This window comes from Necator americanus, chromosome I, assembly GCF_031761385.1.
Source record: "Necator americanus strain Aroian chromosome I, whole genome shotgun sequence".
Classification (NCBI taxonomy): Eukaryota; Metazoa; Nematoda; class Chromadorea; order Rhabditida; family Ancylostomatidae; genus Necator; species Necator americanus.
In genome coordinates, this window is record NC_087371.1 from 14,640,606 (window position 1) to 14,661,863 (window position 21,258).

General features: G+C 41.4%; 2 protein-coding genes across 5 annotated transcripts in view; one reads left to right on the top strand and one right to left on the bottom strand.

Annotated features, from left to right (window-relative positions):
- RB195_005560 (uncharacterized protein) overlaps positions 1-5,830 on the top strand; it is a gene marked incomplete at both ends in the record, with an annotated part of 123,139 nt that extends 117,309 nt beyond the window's left edge. For all 3 annotated transcript variants that reach the window (XM_064178140.1, XM_064178139.1, XM_064178142.1), the window contains 14 exons: positions 688-848; positions 1,119-1,239; positions 1,484-1,615; positions 1,672-1,848; positions 1,912-2,096; positions 2,629-2,731; positions 4,263-4,347; positions 4,442-4,529; positions 4,595-4,650; positions 4,714-4,804; positions 4,876-5,003; positions 5,076-5,231; positions 5,559-5,642; positions 5,722-5,830. In XM_064178140.1, the coding sequence (XP_064035218.1) occupies positions 688-848; positions 1,119-1,239; positions 1,484-1,615; positions 1,672-1,848; positions 1,912-2,096; positions 2,629-2,731; positions 4,263-4,347; positions 4,442-4,529; positions 4,595-4,650; positions 4,714-4,804; positions 4,876-5,003; positions 5,076-5,231; positions 5,559-5,642; positions 5,722-5,830 (1,676 nt within the window). The remainder of the gene's footprint in view (positions 1-687; positions 849-1,118; positions 1,240-1,483; positions 1,616-1,671; positions 1,849-1,911; positions 2,097-2,628; positions 2,732-4,262; positions 4,348-4,441; positions 4,530-4,594; positions 4,651-4,713; positions 4,805-4,875; positions 5,004-5,075; positions 5,232-5,558; positions 5,643-5,721) is intronic.
- A 483-nt stretch (positions 5,831-6,313) lies between these two features.
- Positions 6,314-19,606, bottom strand: RB195_005562 (uncharacterized protein; the record flags this gene model as incomplete). Of its 2 annotated transcripts, XM_064178144.1 has the most annotated exons (16): positions 6,314-6,444; positions 7,078-7,216; positions 7,714-7,890; positions 7,951-8,038; positions 9,134-9,277; positions 9,345-9,517; positions 9,577-9,722; positions 10,549-10,651; positions 10,705-10,790; positions 11,933-12,074; positions 12,212-12,310; positions 12,501-12,596; positions 12,668-12,838; positions 12,997-13,119; positions 14,196-14,262; positions 19,476-19,606. In XM_064178144.1, the coding sequence occupies 16 exons, from the start codon at positions 19,604-19,606 to the stop codon at positions 6,314-6,316; spliced, it is 2,016 nt and encodes a 671-aa protein (XP_064035224.1). The 2 variants fall into 2 exon arrangements, with proteins under 2 accessions (XP_064035224.1, XP_064035225.1); XM_064178145.1 differs by lacking the exon at positions 19,476-19,606 and having other exon boundaries at positions 9,577-9,726; positions 10,553-10,651; positions 14,196-14,261.
- Between the last annotated feature and the right edge of the window lie 1,652 nt (positions 19,607-21,258).

Sequence of the window (21,258 nt, forward strand, 5' to 3'; positions counted from 1 at the left end):
CTAAAATGCGTTTTTTTTTTTCGCAAGAATCGGTACCAGCACCACTACATTGTCCCAGTCCGTCGCTATAAGATGATAACCCAAGTTGGATGGAAACACATTCATTATTTCTGACACATATAGTTTATTGCCAGAAATAGTCAAAAATGCTTGGGTCCCATGTGGAGATACTCAGTTGTCATATATTTCATTCATGAAAGGGTCAAAATGTTATTCCTCTCAACTAATTACCAACTATTAACTACGAAGACCAGCCAGAAAAAGTCGTCTCATCTTTTGTACTTGTTTTTTTTTTTGAATATTTTTGAAATTTTCTGGTGACAATTTGGTGCAACAATAGCAACAAAAACCTCACAAACTGTTTACACAACAAAACTGACAAAACTGAAGCAAGGATGGTCCTGTTTATACTATTAGTTGTAGAGAATAACTCGTCTTAGAATTCAACCAACGAGATAGTTTTAGAAAGGTCCAGATGACGACAGAAAAGTGATCTGAGCCTTATGAGAGGTCTTTATCCCGACTACTAAAAGCGTTTGAGAAAAGAGACAATAAGTCACGATTTTAAAGGTCTTCTTCTAATATTCTATCTGTATAGCTTCGAAAAATACTCTCAAGCGAATAAATCTATTCAACAACTGGTTAGTTGTGTACTATCTCAGTTATTCAGGAAACATCTCGTTTCAGCTTACGCTCCTATTTTTGTATCCCGTCTCCGTGACGTGTACCTTAAGAACGACTCATTTGTGGTGTTCGAATGTGCGGTTTCTGGAAGTCCTTCACCGAAAATCGAATGGCAATTCCAAGGCAACACATTGGAGAGCAATGGGAAATATCAGATTGAAAAGGTTCGTCTTAAAAATTCCGTACTCTTCATATGTGAAAATCTCCTCATGTCGCTCATAGTGCATGAATTTTTCCTTGTTTATTCTTCATGGTCCTTAACATTTGCTCAATTTTATTTCTCTTCCTTGTTGTACCCTTATTTTCTCATAAGAAACCTATTGGAGGAGGAGACACCTTGGCCGATGGCCACGCACTCGTAGTCACTCTCTACTACGAAAACGCTCGAGAATCCCAGTAATTGTGTGTTTCAGTGACTGAAAATACTTTTTCAGGGTCAGTCAATATGTCGACTGACCATATCGCAACCGGCCGTTTACGATCTGGGAGAATATACTTGTACAGCCTTGAACGAGTACGGAAGCGACAAGACAACTAGCAGACTTATCACAGGAGGTGAGTAACACTCCATACCCTTCTGTACTTCTAACAGATTTATGATTGGGATAATTGGCTTTTATCTCCTAAAATATTCCCTATTCTGACACAAGTCTAAAGTGTCCTCTTCTGCGAGCCTCCTGTACCGAAATAGAATGGAAACACTTCAAGAAAGGCTTCGAAGAAAACGAACAAAAATGAACGTCATTCGCTCATGTCGCTGAGAGTTTTGAGAGCCCGCAGCTAGAAATAACCTTTGCAGAAGCACCATCACGCCCTGGTCGTCCAGAATGCGAATTCACATCTGACACGGAGGCGTTCATCACATGGGAAGCTCCGGAGGGACCGACGTATCTGGAGGGTATCACCTACCGCTTGGAGTATCGACAAGCCGGTCAGTATCGCGTTTCTACTTCCCCACGAGGATTTTGTAAGCACCAGTTTTTTGAGGTATTGATGATTACTTTGCACCATGGGTGATCATCAGCGATTCGGTGGATGACGAGGGTGCTGTTGTTAAACACCTTGAACCGTTACGATGCTATCAATTCCGTGTGACAGCCAGAAATGGATTCGGTCTAGGACAACCGAGTTTGATCAGTAGAATTATTCAAGCAAATGGAAGAGGTTAGCGTAATTCGCAGTTGTAGCACAAATCAACAAATAAACCAGTCAACTTCGGGATTTCAGGAGCTGTAAAGCTACAAATGGAATCATTGAGGGGAGAATGTCGCTTCAATGTGGTGTCATTACCTCAGAAAACGTCTGCTCATCAACTTGAGGGGATTTCGGAGGAAAGTGAAGAGGACATTTCAAGAGTCGAGCCGAGTGATCCACAGCAATTGCTCAACGAGGACCCCACAAAGAGATTCCAGGCATGTTTTCGAGGATTCTTATCGTTTTCGTGGAAATGTCAGGAGTTTGTTGATTTTCTACAGCTTCATTAAAGGCAGCATACCACAAATCTGAGGTGGCACGGACTTCAGGTGGAGTATTCGTATACGGGATAGAAGATTATGGAGAGGGGGTAATTCCGTCCATTTTTTTCCTAATTGCCGTAAAAAACAGCCCGGAAGATGCTTCGCGTGCACAAGGCTAGCGCGCTCCTATCGAACTCCTTGTAGAAAATAGCGCGCCAGAACGCCCGAAGCCGTATCTTCCGGGCCATTTTTACGGCAATTAGGAAGAAATGGACAGGATCACCCTTCTCTCCATAATCTACGACCCCGTATACAAATACTCCACCTGAAATCCGTACCACCTCAGATTCGTGGAGTGATGCCTTTAACGTGGCTCATGCTATAGGCCATTTCTGTCCTCTTTCTCTTTTTCCTCTAATATTATCACTTTGTGCTTTATGTGTGTTGCACTCAGCTGGACTTGCGATTGCAGAAATCCGGCTTTCAGATTGAATCACTGCTCTTCAAAGGGAAGTACTCAGTTCTAAGACACTCAGTGGACTCCCAAAAGGAGGCTGGAGCACGTTGCGTGGCAAAGATTAGGCCATTGGGTTAGTTTTCTTTAGTTTTCTTTCCTAAAGCACTTTCCTAATCATAAATGTCGTTCATCATTTTCACATCGCATCATTTATTCCGTGTTTTTGTTATTACTGTTACTTGTTACTATAATTCGCTATAACAGCTACCTCTATCATCATTACTATGTACTGTTACTATTGGTTATCATTAGTTATCTATCATCACCAATTAGTACTTATAATATACATATCCTCTATCGTGTACTTATGACACACATTCATTCAGAGTATGGAAGCTGGGAGGGGTGATTAAGGTCGCATTTTCTGGTGTATTCGCATTATAATACCAATTAGCACGTGTTCAAAAAAGTTCGCACTATTTTCAAATGTTCAAATCATTCAATTCAATTCAATCGTTTCCGAAATGGCATCCTATGACGAAATGGTTGGCACAGGGAGATTATCCTCGTTATGCTGTAGCACTCTGTATCTTTGGATTGGCTTACTTGACACCTAAATTTCTGAGAAATGGCCCCTAGCAAAGACACCACAAAAATTCGCATGTACAAGTTCTATGAGAAACATGTTCATCTTGGAAAATCCTTCGCCGTCAGTCACCGTCATGCACGAGGGAGTGGCGAGCCGAACTACATATGCCAGAGTTTCGAGGACGACGAGAATGAAAAACCACCAACTAGACAGCCCCGGTCACACAGAATTGTAAAAATTACCACCAGGAAGATGTCAACCCGGTTGGGCAAGGACTTCGACAATTTCAACACTCAATGTGGCATTTCGCAGCACTTACTATCCAAGAAGTGTGGATGCGCCATCTCTTCAATCAACTGGGCCTTACAGACGAAGTGCGAAGAAGATTCCGGCCCGGACGGAGGCACAGAAAGCCGCAGCTAAAAAAATGTGGACGCCTCATGAGAATCTTCCTTGGTCATAATTGGATCTTCTGAGCAATTCTGGAGGGCATCGTTTACGCTAAGGACTGGCGTGCTGAAACAGTCCAACACCTGACCAACAAGATAGTAAAACTTCGACAGAAGCCTTGTCCAGCGTCTCAACGAAGTGACTAAGAAAAGGTCCGACAAAATCCAGCGAAATGACGTGATCGAAAGCAACTGAATATACTGCCGTATCCTCCAGACTCTCAGCTTTCATGTGATAAATCATGTTTTTGGTAGACGGTTGAACTCGATAAAAATGTGAAGGAACTTTAACTCTGTTCTTAGAATTTATTTCGAGCTAAACCCTTTACATTCTAAAATGTACCATTATTTTTTTAAAATTGTAACGGCTCATTAACAGATGTGAGAAGTTAGTGGAAGACTGAACTGAGATCCGATTGTCTAAAGTTTGAAAATGAGATTAAGTCAAAGTGATATTTCTCTCTTTTTTGAGAATTCAGAATCGAAAGACTATTTTTTAAAATATTTTTCAGGAGTTCTTGACGAGTTCTCGCTTTGGTGATTCGAACATTTTTTCATACATTTAACTACTTTAAGTTCCTCTAGTGGCTTCTTTAACAGTATGTTCTTCGGAAAATTCTGTTCAGACAACAAAACCACGATGCGCGAATACGAGACATTGAAGGAGGCTCAGCACGAAAATGTCCAACATCTTGTCGCTGCTTACCAATAGTGAGTACAAACAATCCTATTTAATTTTATCGAGGATTTTATCGTATAGGAGGTTTGGGAATTCCTTTTGTTTATTTGCTTCTTTCCCTTCCAGCAACGGGTTCCTCTACCTATTTTGCGAGCGTCTTTACGAAGATGTTTTCGCCCGATTTTGTCAAATCGACTACTATACGGAAGAACAGGTGGAATGTTGTGGATTGAACAGGTTGCAAACTGTTCCCGAGCTGGTTTCATTTCCTCTGTTTAGGTTCGACTCACCATTGGACAATTAACCAGCGCACTTCATTGGTTACACTTCAGAGGGTATATTATTCGTTTGATGACCTAGCTTTCTCCGCCCCTTTCGGACGAGTTTTCTGCATTTAGAGTAGTTCATCTTGACGTGAACCCACATAATGTTATGTTCCAATCGAAGAGGAACTGGATAGTCAAACTTGTCGATTTTGGCAGCGCTCAGGTAGGTTGTCTCCGAAAGTTAACTGCCAGTTTTTCTCTGCATTAGACTGCTCATGCATTATTTTCATACAGGTATCCAGAAATGCTGTTAAACCAGTAGAACTTGATTTTGCCTGGGCAGCACCGGAACTTCACATTAAGGACACCCCGGTCACCGTTCAAAGTGACGTCTGGGGCATGGGCGTTATCGCATTCTGTCTGTAAGTCTGGATTTTCTTTTTTTTTCTAGTCATCTTGAGCAACAAGTAATTTTTCACGGATATTGTTCTCAGATTGGGCGGATTCCATCCATTCACCTCCGAATACGACCGTCCTGAAGAAGTTAAGGAGAACGTGATGAACACTAAATGCGATCCGAATTTGATTCCTGTAAACGCCAGTCAAGAAGCACTCAGTTTTGTGACCTGGGCACTCAAGAAAAATCCATTGTGAGTCTCTAACTTTTATAAATTTAATATAATATGTAATCACAAAGGCTGCCTGCGGACATGGTTCGCTCTAGAGCAAGCCGAGAATTTGTTCCGTTCGGGTTCAATAAGTAGGCCCAGACTTGTCTGCGAGGTTGAAAACACTGACTTTGCACGCCGGCTTGCACCGCAAGTCATTGTAAGGTTGTGCACTCGTTCATGAACCTCGAACGATTTCGAACTAACGTCGAATGGTCGTTTGTGGAACTGATGATTGACGACATTTCGACTGCTTCTCTCCAGCAAATCAGTAGCGAATGCTTAACACAAGATGGTTGTTGCTTTCAGACGACGTATGCGTACAGATGAAGCCCTCTCACATCGATTCCTTGCATCCGATCCGCAAATGGTGCGGAGGAGAGAATCGATCAAGTAAATTTATCCATTCATTCTCCTATACATAGTTTATAGAACTTCAGATATCGATCGATTCTCGAGTTCTCTAATTTAGATATGCTGCTTCGCGTTTACGAAAGACAGCACTGCTCACCAAGCAAAACCCGGGAAGACCGGAGAGCTCTGAGTTGGAATTCAAATTCGGTGGAAAAGTCATACAATAACGAAGAAACGCAAGACGTTATCATCGGCTATTGATCTGTCCATATTGATCGCCTTATTGCTTGACCAAAAAGTCAAAATCAAAGCATAGACGTGTAGCTTACTTTATATGTTTTTTCCTCTAGTTCTTTAATATTCTGTTTGTTCAGGAGCGTTTGTAAAAGAATGGGGAACTTTTTCAAATGCTCTAAATTTGTGTTTCTCTGGAAATATTGAAAATTTCACCGTTTTTGCTTTTTTGCGACCATTTTTCTTTGAACGCCGGCCCAGCTTTGTTATTTTCTGTTTCAAGAGTTGCAAAGAGGTGAATGAAGTTGTTTTGGAAATTGTTGTCCTCGTATTGATTTGATTTTTTTTCTTCGAGATAGAGGCGGTAAAAATCCACTAGTATCCACAAAGCTTAGAACAGTTTGATGGCTGAATGGAACAGTTTTATTAAGACATAATTTACAAAATAACGGAAAAATGCAGAACATGATCACTGGTTATTTCCATAATTCCAGATTTGTTTGATTAAAAAGCGATAAATAACGCGTTCGTAATGTGTATGCCGCCATTTTTGCTTGTCGCGACCGCGTGAAAACGCCTTTGTGATTGCCGACAGCTCGGGTAGTTGCTGAAAATGACCTGTGAAAGATGGCAATACATTTCTGGACATCCATGAGAACTGGGGACAAGCAGATTTTTCTGGAGCGGTTGTTTTCGACTTTTGAGATTGTGAATCTTAAAGATTTCGAGGATTTAAGTGTATTCGAATATGATAATGACCATGATGAAAACAACAAATCAATAAATTAATAATAATTATTGTTATAAATGCATCATTAGGTAAGATTTTTCTAATTGTGAGAAAGAAATATTCGACTCGTTCGAAAGATGGCTGGATTCGGTTCGACCTCCTTCCGACCGATCAATACTAACGTGTACTACTGCTAAAGGAAAGAAGTGAAAAAGAGAGGCGGCAAATAGAAAGAGGAGTCACCGAAAAACGATGAAATTGTTTGCTGGATCTATGAACCATTGACTTCCCGGTAGTTCATCAGAATTTTTGGGAAATATAAGGAATGGAAAATATAGGTAAATGAAATATAAAAAACACATGAAATGGAAAAGATGGAAGAGACAGGCAGAATGAGTGAATGGAATATTTTGTTTTTTGAGATCTCTACTTCTTTTTTTTAGATCTATCTGCCGTATTTTCTGTGAATTTCGACAACTTTCTGTAGTGAATCAGGTGGGGATCACGTACTCATGCCGGTCATAAAATCCGCGAAGTTCCAAATCATCTCGCCAGCGAGGTGATGATCTTTGCGTAGAGCGTCGAACGCGTGATGTGTTCGTACAATGAGATCATTCTGATATTGCTCCGAAAAGTCTACCGACGGTTCCTGAAACGTAAACAAGAATTAAGACTGAGTACTTCAAAGAAATTAGAGAATTTTATAGCACAATCTTTTTTTTCGTTTCAGCCTAAGTTTAGACTGTTGAGAGAATAATTCCCAGCTAGGATTCAAAGAGCTCGCAATCGATATGCCTAAGACTCGAACGTTCAAATTATTTAAAAGGACAAAAAATGGCTGACCGACCAAATCGGTAAAATTAATTATTCCGAAAATCGAGAAGTTCGATCTCTCAAATACTTGTATAACTCAAAAAGTTGAAAATTTGATTATTCCAATATTTGGAAACAACAACAAATCCGGATACCACCAATGTATTCGTTTGAGTACCAAAGTAAAAGTGAAAAAATAATTTTAATTTCAGGATTTCTTTTGCTGCATAGAAAAATTATTTAGGGCACTGTTAGTTTTTACCGCCACGACTTCCTGCCTCCCACATGATCCCCGATAGAAATCCACTAATCAGTACCGACTTTTATCATCACCTGATTCAATCCCGGCAAACTATCCGCTCCGTACTCGGTTACCATTATTGGTCGTTTATACCTCTCCGACCATTGCGCGATGTCCCAATAGACGCTTTGATTGATCCAGTCCAGTTGGCCCATATCGATGTACCAGCCGTAATAGCGGTTCACACTGATTACATCGAGTAGATCCGCCTGTAATCACCGCGCAATATTGATCGATAAGGAACTTTTCGTCCATCGTTCAGCGCTTACCGTTTGATCGTTGTCAAAGTTTGTAGGGCCGTAAACAATAGTTACTGGACGAGTTTTATCAAGTGCATGGGCGTAATCGACGAGATTCCTGAAGTGGAAATAGTGGTAGTGCCATTTTTAGGATTAGGAAAAGCGGTCGCTAATAGCGCAGCAATACCTCCGCGAACAAAATTTGCGGATCTACATGAAAAATTGGAGTTTTTGAGATGTTGCAAGTCGCCAGGAGGGCCAGACAGTGCCAGCGAAAAAACAGAGAGCACTGCGAGATTTTTTTCGACAAGAAGTCGCAGCTAAAGGCAGCATACCATGAATCTGATGAGGAAAAAACTAGAGATGGGGTTGTGGATTGCGGTATACGGGGTAATTCCGCTCATTACCAACTAACCGTCGCAAAGACGGCACCTTCCACACCCATTTTTTTTGCGACGAGACGATTTCAGTTGCAACGCGCCACTCTTGGCACGCGTCGCATCCACGTGCGAGCGGTCGACGATCAATGATATATTCTCACCAATCTATTCAAGTGAGAAAATTGAATAGGCTGCTTAGCAGGCTGAAACGTGTACATAGAAGCGCGTTCTAACGTAGGGGACTAAAGCGGTTCACATGCCTTTTTGTCACGACGTCTGGGGAGTGATGAACGGAACCACTCCGGATCCTATCTATAGCTTTTCCCGCAGATTCCCTCACCATGTCAGATGCGTGGTTTGCTGCCTTTAAAAGCATTGTCCCACGAATTTGGGATGGTACGAGTTTCAGGCGGGTTATGCCTATACGGGGTCGTAGGTTGCGGTGAAGACGGTCACTCCGTCCATTTTTCCCTGTATCAGTGTAACCCCGGAACGCTGTTTCTTAGGACGTCCTTTATTGCAGCGCACCACCCTTGCGCCCTTCCCCTCCCCCGCCCTCTGCGATTCGTCCAAATGAGTTTTTGACTAATTGCAGGCGGGAAGAAGGGTGGCGCATTGCTAAAGAAGCCGTCATAGGGAACAACATTCCGGGGTCGTCTGTTTGCACTGATACAGGGAGAAATGGACGGATTCACGCTCTTCCCCACTATCTACGAGTCCGTAGAGGCATAACCCGCCTGAAAACGGCACCTCCCTAGATTCGTGGGTGATGCCTTCAAGCGGCATGAAGGCGGGAACTTTTCTCGCGGACTTGTGGTGAAAAAGAAACAAACTTGAAATAGGCCCTGGATTCCTTTTTCTCAGTTCTTGGTTCGTTTGCCAAGCTCCACATTATCGCCGATGGATGAGATTTGTCCCGCTCGATTAGCTCCTCCAACATTTTCAAATGCAACAGATTATTTTCCTTCGAGAAACCTCTGAAAAAATACTAGTTGATATTTTTGACACAATAGGAAGATATTCATCGTTTCAGGAACTTCCCACTTCAGACCCACAGCCGGTGTCTCCACAACAACAGCGATTCCACGACGATCGCTTTCAGCCATTCGTTCTTCCGCATACGGGTAATGTGTGGTGCGATAACAATTACCGCCCATCCATTCGAGTAGGTTCAGATCTTTTGTCATCACTACTGGGTTGTAACCACGCCCGTGGATCTAAAGCTACGCTGTGATTGGTGCGGTCAGTCCAATGACGTGCAGCGCCAGCGACTGACCTCAAAATCTTCGTGCATGCCGAATCCGAGACAGTAGAACGGTTTCTCGTTGATGAGAATTTGTGTCTTTGTCCAGTCCACGGTGCGAAAGCCAAACTTCTGTCGATAGACGTCTAAGCGCAATTGCTCTAATGGAACAATCAGTTCTACCTAGAAAAAGGGAAATGTCGAGATATGAAAAAATATCTGAACTAGGATTCCATGCTTAGAATGCTCCTATTTTGCTTCCCAATTCCAGAATTCGACTAAACATTTACACTGGAATTTAATAGATAATGAAGAAAATTAAACGTGAAATTTACGTTAAGCTGTTATGCTTTTATTCGCATTTAAAACAGTGATTAATAAGGTTATCATGCCTTCATAATTATTTTGTGTGCCACATTCGCAAACAGCGGCCGTGGTGCGGAGCTCGAACCCACGACACCCAGATTAAGATTCTGGTGCTCTACCGACTGTGCTAACCCGACGACACATACGAACGCTTAAAGCGCATCACCCCACGAATCTGAGGTGGTGCAGATTTCAGGTGGAGTATTCTTATAAGGGATAGTAGATTATGGAGAGGGGTGTGATTCCTTCCTAATTGCCGTAAAAAACGGCCCGGAAGATGCGGCGCCCGCACAGGGCCGGCGCGCTCCAGTCGAACTCCCTGTAGAAAATAGCGCGCCAGAACGCCCGAAGCCGTATCTTCCGGGCCGTTTTTTACGGCAATTAGGAAGGTGATTACTTAGGTATGTAAACATTCTTTAAATGGAATTTAAAAAATAGTTTTCTTTATTCGTCGTGGCTTTTTCGCTCCTTTGTTTTGTTGTTATTTTTCTCATTTTCTTAGGCTAACTATTTTTCTTCCTGTTCTTCCACTTCACAAGATCTTAATAGGTTGGTTTTACTATTTTTCCTTCTCCCTCTCTATCGCTCTCCCTCTCTCTGCTTCTCTGCATCATCGATGGCGATGAGTCTTCAAAATACCTACCTCCAATGTGTACAATTCTGGAGAACCCATTCCCCTTGGCCACCATGGTCTCACAACCGACAGTGCACCTTTCTGTTCGAGACCTCTTGCAGAGTAGACCTGAATTTGGCCGTCGCACAATCTCTTCGTTCTTTTGATGTTAAGCCACTTACCATAGTCCCGTCAGGATCGTACATCCGTACAAAAACATCCTCATCTGATCGATTTTGACTTAGTACGACTTCGTAGGAGAATGATCCTGAAGATACATTGGAATTACGGTAAGGAAGACGAGAAGTATGAATAGGAAAAGGAAGATACAGGTTTGACGTATAAAAATGTAAGCTGGCCAACAGGCAAAAGCAGAAAAAAAAGAAAAGAGAAGCAAGCAGTTTTGGGAATAACGATGTTCCCTCAACAGAGCATTGTGCGGGTCCTAAGCAGAAAAGAAGCGGTTTTTACGAACTGATTGGAGGAAAGTGTATAAAGGCTATATTTCTTTTACTCCATTTAAACACCTCTTTTCAGAAAAGTAGCAATGAATTCGATAAACTCGAAAACTACCCCATAAATCGAACGAGGAAACGTTGAAAAGTTACGCGGGACAGAGAAGTGACGAGAGCAGCAGGTTCGTCCTTTTCTTTTCTATTCTTTTTCCTCTTCTTCCTCTCTACCGCTGTCCAACTGCACTATCCCGGCTCACTATCACGAGTCATTTCTCTGATCTCCAACAATATCAATAGCATCAAAGATTCCGTAACAGTTCCTTTCCACCTGTTTTTCCCTCCTCATTTTCTTTATAATTCTCCCCTCTTAAAACGCCAGTTTTTTTCGGCGAGATTTTTTTATGTTGTCCTCCAGTAAAGGTTGGTTTTCCTCCTTTTTTCCTGCCAATTTCGGATCTCATATTCTTGATGAAAAGGTGCTTTGAGTGCTCATTCAAAATTGTGGGACATCTCTTGTATAGTTTTCTTTTTTCAAACAAGGAATCGCTGATTGACGAATTCTCTTTTTCTTTCTTTTCGTATTCATTTCTTCCTCAAAAACAGGGCTCACGCAAATCTCCGATCTGTAGCGAATGAAGGAATGTTTCTGAGTTAACGTAGTTAGAGATGAAAGAAAAAGAACATACAGTAGGAAAATAGAGATACAAAGAGAAAATTTGGGGATTCCCTAGTGTATAATCATTGACAATCAATGGTGAATACAGCATTTTGTAGATCTGCAGTCACCGCTACTTGTGTTTGCCTCGTCGACCGCGACGCGTCCGCAGCAACTCATGCATTTCCGCCACCTGTCACACAGCTTCTACCATGCTCTGGTGGAACGCAACTCGCGGTCTTCCAAGCAAACACAAGTATCGGCACCTGGAAGTGCTAATAAGAAGCCTACGGAACTAACCCAAATGTTCCGCGAGGATCCTTACATCAACAATGTGACTTTGTGGCAGCTTCAGCAGATGCACTGATCTCAGGATACCCGCATAATTGAAGAAATCAAAGTTTCCTATGTTCTTGAATGCGCCTTCCGGTGTTCGAGAAATCTAAAACGCCCGCAAATCAATACTATTGATTTTTTCCCTAATAAGACCTAAACTCCAATCAAACAGTGTTAGAGAACATAGTTTCGCCTTTATTTAAATGTCCTCCAGAGATTTGTGGTAGTTGCCCTGACACTCACATTTCTACCACTAATATTCCGGGTACTATCGCGCATATAATTAAAGTCTCCTTGTGGGATAGTTGCCCATGAGAGAGTGTTATTCACGGCTACCGTAATCTGAAACGAACGAGTGTGAGTAGTTGCGTTATGAGAAGCGACCATAAATCCACTTTTTTACCAGGAAATAAAAAAATTCAGCTGTACTAAATTGATTTTCACTCGAATGTTACTAATATTCGAATATTCGAACTCTTTCCAACCATTATTTTATCTCCTCTTTGTTCCTCTCCAAAACTGGAAGTCTCACCTTATTCTCCCTACCAACCAACGCTAAGTGAGTCACTTCGAATTCGAACGGCAAATGTCCGCCGACATGAGATCCCACCTCTTTCGAGTTAAAGTACTAAAGAAGCACATTGCCTTAGTTATTGATCCTTTATCGATTTTATCTCCGAATAATCAATAGTCACACACCACTTTTGCGTAGTAATTAACGCTTCCAAATCGTAAAGCTATTCGTTGCCCGATATCGCGTTCAGGGATGATCACCGAAGTCTGGTACCACACCCATCCGACATGATCGCGCAGTTCTGCGTCTGCGGACAGGTCGTTGAAGGCGGCTGGCACTGGCATTACTGTAGCGTTCTGTAATACTATAAAAAAGCGACAACACTGTGGCAGATATTAAGGACATTGTGTAGGATTTGTATCGAATCTAACCAAATTAACTTAAAATTTAACTAATTCAGCTAACCTAAACTAATTATCAAAATCAAAAGTAAACAAACAAATAAACAACTTACTAAAAACTTCGTCAAGTCCAGAGCATACCATGCAGCCTTTAAGCCAACATCATCACTATTACTTCGTTCCCTAACGAAAGTCCACAACCCGTCTAAGAGGTCGGCCGAACGCAGCTCATTTTTCTGAAGATGCATAAAAATACGATTTCTTTTTCTTGCGGATGGTAAATTCTGTGTTATATATTGCTTGATATGTGAAATTTTAGGTGACAAAATTCTCACTCAGTTCAACCTTTGTATTGTACTGCGGTACTGTATGTCCAGTTCCTTTTTTTTTTTTAAGAAAAAGTGAGTTCTCATTTGAACTCACTGTGTCAAGAAAGGGCAAAATTACTAATATAACTGATACCAACTTTTATGGATCATGCACAATCCACAGATATCGATCAAGCGGGATAGAAAACGATCAGCTCACCAGAAGATTCAAAGTGAAACGCACGACTGGAAGGCATTCGATATTTATAGATGTGTTCGGCCGAGCGCTCGCGCTGCGTCTGCCGCAACGCACGCTCCTCTGTCGCTCGACACTCACACTCCGTTTTCTTCTCCCACTAACCCGACGGAAGTCGCATCGCTCCAGGTCGAACACGTGCGACCATGGAATTTCTTTTTGAGGAATTGGAGGAAATGAAAGCGAAAGGAGACCGATGTTTATAAGGTAACACCGATTTTAAAGAAAAGAAGAAAAGGGAAGAAGAAAGGAAGAAAATTCCGCATACGGAACTGAATGAATTCGAAAGCATGCTGTTTTTGCAGTAAAAAAAAGTTGTTCGCGGATAAAAAAGTACCCCATCTATATGAAGTATTTTAATAAAAACCGTACTGACTACAGAAAAACGGCATCCATTCACTGCTTCTTCCCTTGTCCCCATCTTTTTTCTTTTCCTTATTTTTGATTCCCACTTTCCAATCAAGGACTCAACTTTTCCTGGCTTTCTCCTATCCGTTTTTTCGGGTCTGTTACATTTGCTTATTTATTCCCCGGGGAAACGATTGAAATTTGCTCAAAAAATTCCCGTGAAGACCATGTAAACTGTCCATGACCCACATAAAACAACAACAACAACAGCACAAACTGACTGAGGGTTGTTTTCCAGCATAAAAGCAAACAACTTGACCTACTGCCCCGTCTATTCAATGGAAATTGACGTCATATAAAATGCAGTGCCGGCATTTGCAACTGCAAATGCGAAACCTACCTGGACACCCAAGATAGCTGCACAGAGAGGGGCCAGACCAATGAGCACTACGGTTTTGATGGTCATCCTGGAAATTTATGATATTTTTTTGAAGATGGGATGACTTTGAAGGGCGAAAAGTAAGCTCGCATCAAGGAGGATAAAAGGGAGAGCAGTGAAACTTAGGCGAAGAGCAATTCAAATGAATTGAAATGAAATGAAATGAAATGCTAGAGATGCTATCCTATTCCTAACTCACATATTTTATAAGGCAGAAAATGCAGTTATTGCAATACTATTTATTTATTGTAAACACCACTGCTAGCTAATTTTAATTCATAAAATAGTAACAAAATAAATTGTCTATATTTCGAAATCTCCGAAATTTCTCAAAGTATGATATTTTTGGAAGCAGTCACCTATATGGATTCGAACTTTCTCAGGACAAGTATCACGAAACTCGCTGGTCTCACTTCGGTCTCCCTTTTCCAGTCTGTTCGAACATACGACACAGTTTCTTTTCTTTCCTTTCCGTACTACGTGAACTAAAAAAAAGAAGTAAGAAAGTAAAAATGCGGCCCAGAAAGCCTGAGGAATTAGCGAATTTTTTTAAAATCTGGAAATGCTGAAATAAGCTAAGCAAGTGTGTCGCCGCTACAGCGACAGTATATTTAAAGTATATATTTTCAATGTCGCCCGTACGGCGACAACGGAATGCAAAGGGTTAAGTTTCCTTTACGAAACCATGGATTATAGAAGGTAGGGGACAGAAGAGGGACCGGAGCACACTTTCGGTGGAGCACGTGTCGACGCACGTCAGCGGAGGTAAAATGAGGTCCACCTGAGAGATCAACTATCAACAACAACGAACGAAAAGTGCTGAGGTCAGTTGAATACTTCCCGAACATGGGATTTTCTTGCTCTGGTTGCTAAGGCGATGTCTGCACACATCGTCTCAGAGTAAACAGGTAAAGCGAGTTTAAGTGACACAAGGTTCAAGTTGTGGACTTTTTTGTTCTTTTTTGTGTTATTTTTGCGCCGTCGTTCTTTGATTGACAAGAGAAAATACTTTTAAAAAAACTGTATGACTGAAGTATGTAAGGAGATGACTAGATGGGTATAGGAGAACGGGGGAAGAACTTCAGCTAGAGCTATTTTTATGTGCTCTTTAGACGTTTGAGATGAATTGAAGTCTCGTTTAGATCCAGAATCTCTTTCTGTTCGGAAAAACCTATTGCTATCATAATCGGTGAATTTTGAGAGCTCTTGCTCAACAGTCCTGAGCTCTGGAAACCTTAATATTTCGCGGTACGTTAGAAGTAATTAAATTAATATAATTCTGAATATAATTTGCCAACATGCTTCTTTGTATGACTTAAGTCGAATGAGATTTCGGAAGTTTAACGGGGAAATTTTCGGATTATTTCTTTAACAACGTTAGCGATGTATGTTGAGGAAAATCGCATATTCAATTCCTATTCTGTTATTATTTTGAATACCAAAGGTTTGAAATATTAATAGCTGGATTTGATTTTTTCGCAGTTCCTCTTCTATGCCTTCCTTCACCGTCCACCTTCATTATAGACATGCTAAATTTATAAGCATGACAAAATATGAAAAACTTAATGAGTAAACAAATATGCATGATATGAGTGAATTAAGCAGCGGCTGCAAATGGACATCATTACATTATGCGGTGTCCTATCACTCTTATGTGTTCTGTTTGGGACGACCACTAGCCGAAAGCTTTTGTCGACCCTACATGATGCCTGAAGTGAAAACATGTTCGCGCCTGGCATTTTTCTCTTGCCTTCAACGAAACTGAGAAATCGTGGGAAAGATCCCCATCATCCCAAGATTACACCTCTTGGAGATTTTCAGTTGAAACGCCCTTCATCTGAGATGCTGGGAAATGTGTGCAAATGTGGCATTAGACATACTGACGTATAAAAAAACAAATTAAAATCCCGTTCTCGTTCGTACAAGAACTTTTCCGCGATCTTCACTAGGGTCCTAAAATTTGTTTCGCTCCAAAATCATAGCATTCAACTCTAGTTTTCGAAGTAGAAAAGTAGTTTGTGAGTGAAAAAAATGAAGTGAGCGTGGCGTGTTCAACTGCGCGTTTTTCCGAGTGATGTAGCAGAAAAATGTTTGAGTTGAACTTAGGATAAGAGGCTTTCTTTTGCGGGATTCCTTTATTAGAAGATGAACTATCAAGAACAGACCCTGATGGATCAATGGCTATGCCGACAAACCCTATAACTCGCATAAAAAGGGTTTCTCTAAGTCTGAGACTCTACGAAATAACACCACAGTAGAGGATGAGTGGAGGATGCAGTAAAGGACTAGTGGATAGGATGCTGCAGTAACAGTAAAAGCCACCATTGTGTTGTTATGCTGCTTCCACCATGCGCCACAGGTAAACACGAGTAAACATCGTTAGCTCGATGATCAATGCCCACCGCATGGCATTATCCTATAGACCGATGATGAAAATGTTTGAACCCTGGGGAAGAAGGAATAAGCTTTGGGGGTTGCGGAATAGTGTTCTCCGGCTATGACACACGATAGGATTTATGATAATGGCAGCTGGAAGAACAGGAAATGCCGAAATGACAAAGACCACCACATCTGCGAGAACCGTTCGTCGCGCGTCGTAACAGATGCGCATGCACGGTGATCCTGGTGATAATCACGCGAAAACACATTAGAAAGAGATAAGTGCGAACGAATAGGCGAATCTGTTACGACTTTTATGTCTACGCACACGAATTTCCACAGCGAAGCCAGTCAAGACTAAGCCGGTCCATCGACGTGTCTTACGGTGGCGTTAACGCTGTAGCGATGGTACACTTGGTGTAGGCTCTTAGGGTTTTAATGTTTGGTTCATTGCATAAATTTACGGGTTTCACCACATGCTATAGTTGTTTTTGTGCTCTGTGCTCTCTAAGTTCAGTTCACCGCTCAGTTTTTAGTTTATTTCATCTTTTCCTCCCACTTCTCATACCATGACTAGTTCTTTTTTTTTGCAGCATTCACATTTTAGTCGTTTTCATTGTTTTGAACGGGCATTACTGCAGTTGATAAGGTCCACAACGCAAGAAAAGAGAGCCGTAAAAATATGGAACTTGGGACAATTTCTACTTTTGTTACTAAATTACAAAAAGAAAGCCTCCGCTCTGGTCTATTCTTATGATGGTTGGGTCTTAAAAGGAAAAAGTATTGTTTATGCTAGTCCACAGAATGATAGTGCAGAATAATTAGATTTGAGAAAATTCATCATCTTGAAATAAGTGAAGGTAACAAGATAAAATTTAGAAAAAAAAAGGATAAAATTTGGCAAATAGCCTTCAGCTGCGGATGAAATCATAGCTTATTCAGCTGCTTTTTTTTTCGACGATGCATTGAGTCATTGTCAGGTATATTGTTGGATTGTCGCCAATCAATGTATTTTTTTGCTCATATTTCCTACCTCATGGACCGCGCTCGCGGTTACCTTTTGTTTAAAGGCATCACCCCACGAATCTGAGGTGGTACGGGTTTCAGGTGGCCCGGAAGATACGGCTTCGGGCGTTCCGGCGCACTATTTTCTACAAGGAGTTCGATTGGAGCGCGCCAGCCCTGGGCGGCGCCGCATCTTCCGGGCCGTTTTTTTACGCCCATCAGCAATAAATGGACGGAATCATCCACCTCTCCGTAACCTACGATCCCGTATACGAATACTCCACCTGAAATCCGTATCACCTCAGATTCGTGGAGTGATGCCTTTAACGTACTGTTGACTTTTTTTGCTTTCGAATATGGCAATGGGAATCAAAACTGACACAACAATAGCTGGTTTATCAATAAATAATCTTCTAGCACTTTCTTCGAAGAAGAAAAAACGGAAGTGGAGAATTTCAGAATGGAGGATCTAATTCACCAAGACTACCAATTGCTTGAGTTCTTTTCGGATTTTACTCCAATCTTCAAAAATTCGGGTGAAATAAGAATGATGGAAAAATTAGTTACTATTTTTCAGAACTTTTATTCGGTTTTTTTTTGTGAAAAAGAGTTTGTATTTGTAGTGGAAGGTGATAGAAAGTAACGGAACTCGCACGAGATACAAAACGTAGACAAACTACGTGTGGATGTAGATATAAGATTTAATGAAGAGAACTTTAAGCGTCCATATTATCTGTATAAATCTATATAGCAAAGGAGGCATAGTACCTTAAACTGGAAAGGGAATGCATCTAGAATCGTAAAAGTAAAGGAAGGAGTAGAAGGGAGTTGTGGAGTTGAAGGTTCTTTTTTCTTTCATTTTTGTGAACATAAATGCTGGTGCTCAGTAAAGTATGAACAATAAAATGCAGGAAATAATTAACCATGACAAACGCTAGGGAGGTAGAATAATGGAAAAAGAAGAAAATTATGATCAATCACTCCTTTTTCATTCAAACTCTTTTCTAAACGTTATTCAGTGACTTGGCCTCAAAGCATTGAACTCGATAAGTTCTGACTAGAGCTCTTCTTATGTTGGCCTTCATTAGGAAGTTCCTTAGTTTTTTTTTTGCAAAAGTTGGAGGAATCGTTGGCATTTAGCAAGAAAGAATAAAAAAAAACGAGAGAAGAAATGAAGAAGCGGATATCCGGGGTGGCGTGCAAATTCTAGGAGAAAATTCTCCCCAAGCAGATTTCCTCCAAAATTTGAGAATTACTAGAAAATACTCTCGATGTTGAACTGAGAAGGCGAAAATTTGGTGCAAACGATGGATGGCAGGAACAGCTGACGAGTGGGTGATCAAACAGCGATTTCAAGAAGGAGGCGACAGAGAGTTCATGGAGGTCTTGGAAAAGTAACGGGAACGCAGACAAGCACTTGTAAAGAATGCCGACTCAAACAATTGTCGGACAAACTGTGTAAAAGAGCCTCGTTTGCCCTGAGGAATGGAAGACATCGCCTCGGTCGCTGACCCAGGACGTGCCGTGCAAGATTGGATCGCTGTTCATGTATCAAAGAGGCGCTTCGAGTGACCTTCAACATTAGCGAGGAGAAAGTAGCACAACGCCAAAAACGATAGCTATAAATGATAGTTAAACTACAGCGAACGGCGAACGGACACAAATTGGCGTTGATCGGCGAAAGAATTGGAAAGATCGACGGAGAAGAACGACATGGAACAAGCTCAGCTACAACCAGATCAGCTGTTCGGGTGTATGTATCGCTTAGGAGCATCGGATTAACACTTTCTTCTAATAACGGTCATTGAGATCAACAACAGCGAGACAGTGCAGCTACTTCCTCGGAATCTGTCGCACCTGATACCACGCCCAGTTCCGGCAAAGTGAACTCGTTCGTTGAAAACTCGGTTATACGCTTCAAGCATAACCATATCTCTGTTGCCGTTCCATGCATTTTGTGAAAAAGCCGCTGTTCGCCAAAGTTGCATAGGTTTACTGAAAACGATTCGCTTTGATTTGAGAATAAAATCAAAGGAAGAAAATAAAGACTTCTCCTCTGAGAAAACAATTCCCAGCAACGTTTATTGTTCTTGAGAACTGATGCCTTTGAAGTTCTTCTGCCAATCAGTGTTTATTTTGACGATGTAGTTCTGAGAAGATGTGCAAAAGCTGTTGACCTGAGCTCCTTAATGAGTTGTGTGAACTAATTCTCAGAGCGGAGGTTACGAACGAGTTAGCTATCGCCATAAGGGGAAAAGGTGTTCAACGCAACCTAACTACGAATAGTATGTCCGGCGTCCTGAATCAGGATTCCATGTTTTTGAAAAGAAATTAATCTTACTGTTGCTAGATCCTAAGCAATGATCCGAGTGTGGATTCAGTAAGCCAGAACGACAAACGCTACTTCTTACGGCCCTTAACCGGTGGGTTGGCATTGTTACGTGACCCGACTGTCTCCGATGAGGTGTGTTTTCCTTGAACATAGAGCTACGTGTTCCATGCATTGCAGGATGCATATCAGTCCTGTATTTTCTCAGATCTCTTTAACTAGCTAGGTAGCTCAGTCCAGAACTTTCGCTTTCGCTTAGGGGACCTTCTTCAAGTTGGAACCGTAAGTAGGACACGGCGATCTGCTGTTCTCCTCGCAGCGAAGAAGCGAAGATAGTTTTTTAAAGGCTACTTTTGAAAAATACGCAAGCAAATAATGTTTTATTGCGTCATCCTTCGGCACAAAGGACCTATTAAGGCCTCAAGTTTTTTTGTCATGGCAAGAGCACCTAACAAAAAATATCCAAACATCTGAAGCAAGGAATATCCAAACATGTGACCAAGCAGCTTTATAAAAACAGATGGGCTCGAAGCTGGACTTCGATAGCGATGGGATGCACCACAGAAGCTGCGTTAAAAAAATGGTGTCGAATATTTACATAAAGGCGTTTCTGGCGTTGATCAATCCACTTGGGATGCGCCCCCACGTTCACTTCAATTCAGAATTGCTTGAGGTTTACGAACGTGTAACTGGCCTATAAAATGACTAGGGGACTAGCCGATGTGTCAAGTCACTTTTTTTATCCTCCCAGATACCTCTAGTACCACTTTATCGGCCCCGGAGGGATGAGAGGCTTGGTGAGCACTAAGGCGGATTCAAGCCTCCGATCGATCGTGTAGGGAGCGGAACCTCTAGCCGCTACTCTACACTCGCCCAATAATATTTATATATCATATATACAATATATAACACTTTATTATATATAATATTGTCAAATTATTATAATATATATATATATATATATTCCATCTAGGCCATCTTTGCTGTAAATCCTCCTCGTTTTTGTCGATGTTCCTTGCGAAGCAGCCAGCATCACACAACTTATCTACCAGTTCGATTAGTTATGGTGACCGTCTCAATTTGAGGTCCTAACGTTCTGAGTCGTTAATTTGATGGAACTTAGAGCGCTTAGACAAAACGTTAGAAAAAAACTCCGAAAAATCCATAGCTGTGACCATTGATTTGAAAAAAAAAACTCGAAAATTCGCATTCGGCTATTGGAAGCTGATAGTTTTAGCACTCGTTATAATGGTCGTTTTAACGTTTCCAAATCCGTAAACTAACATCCACATATATTAGCAGCAAAGTTAG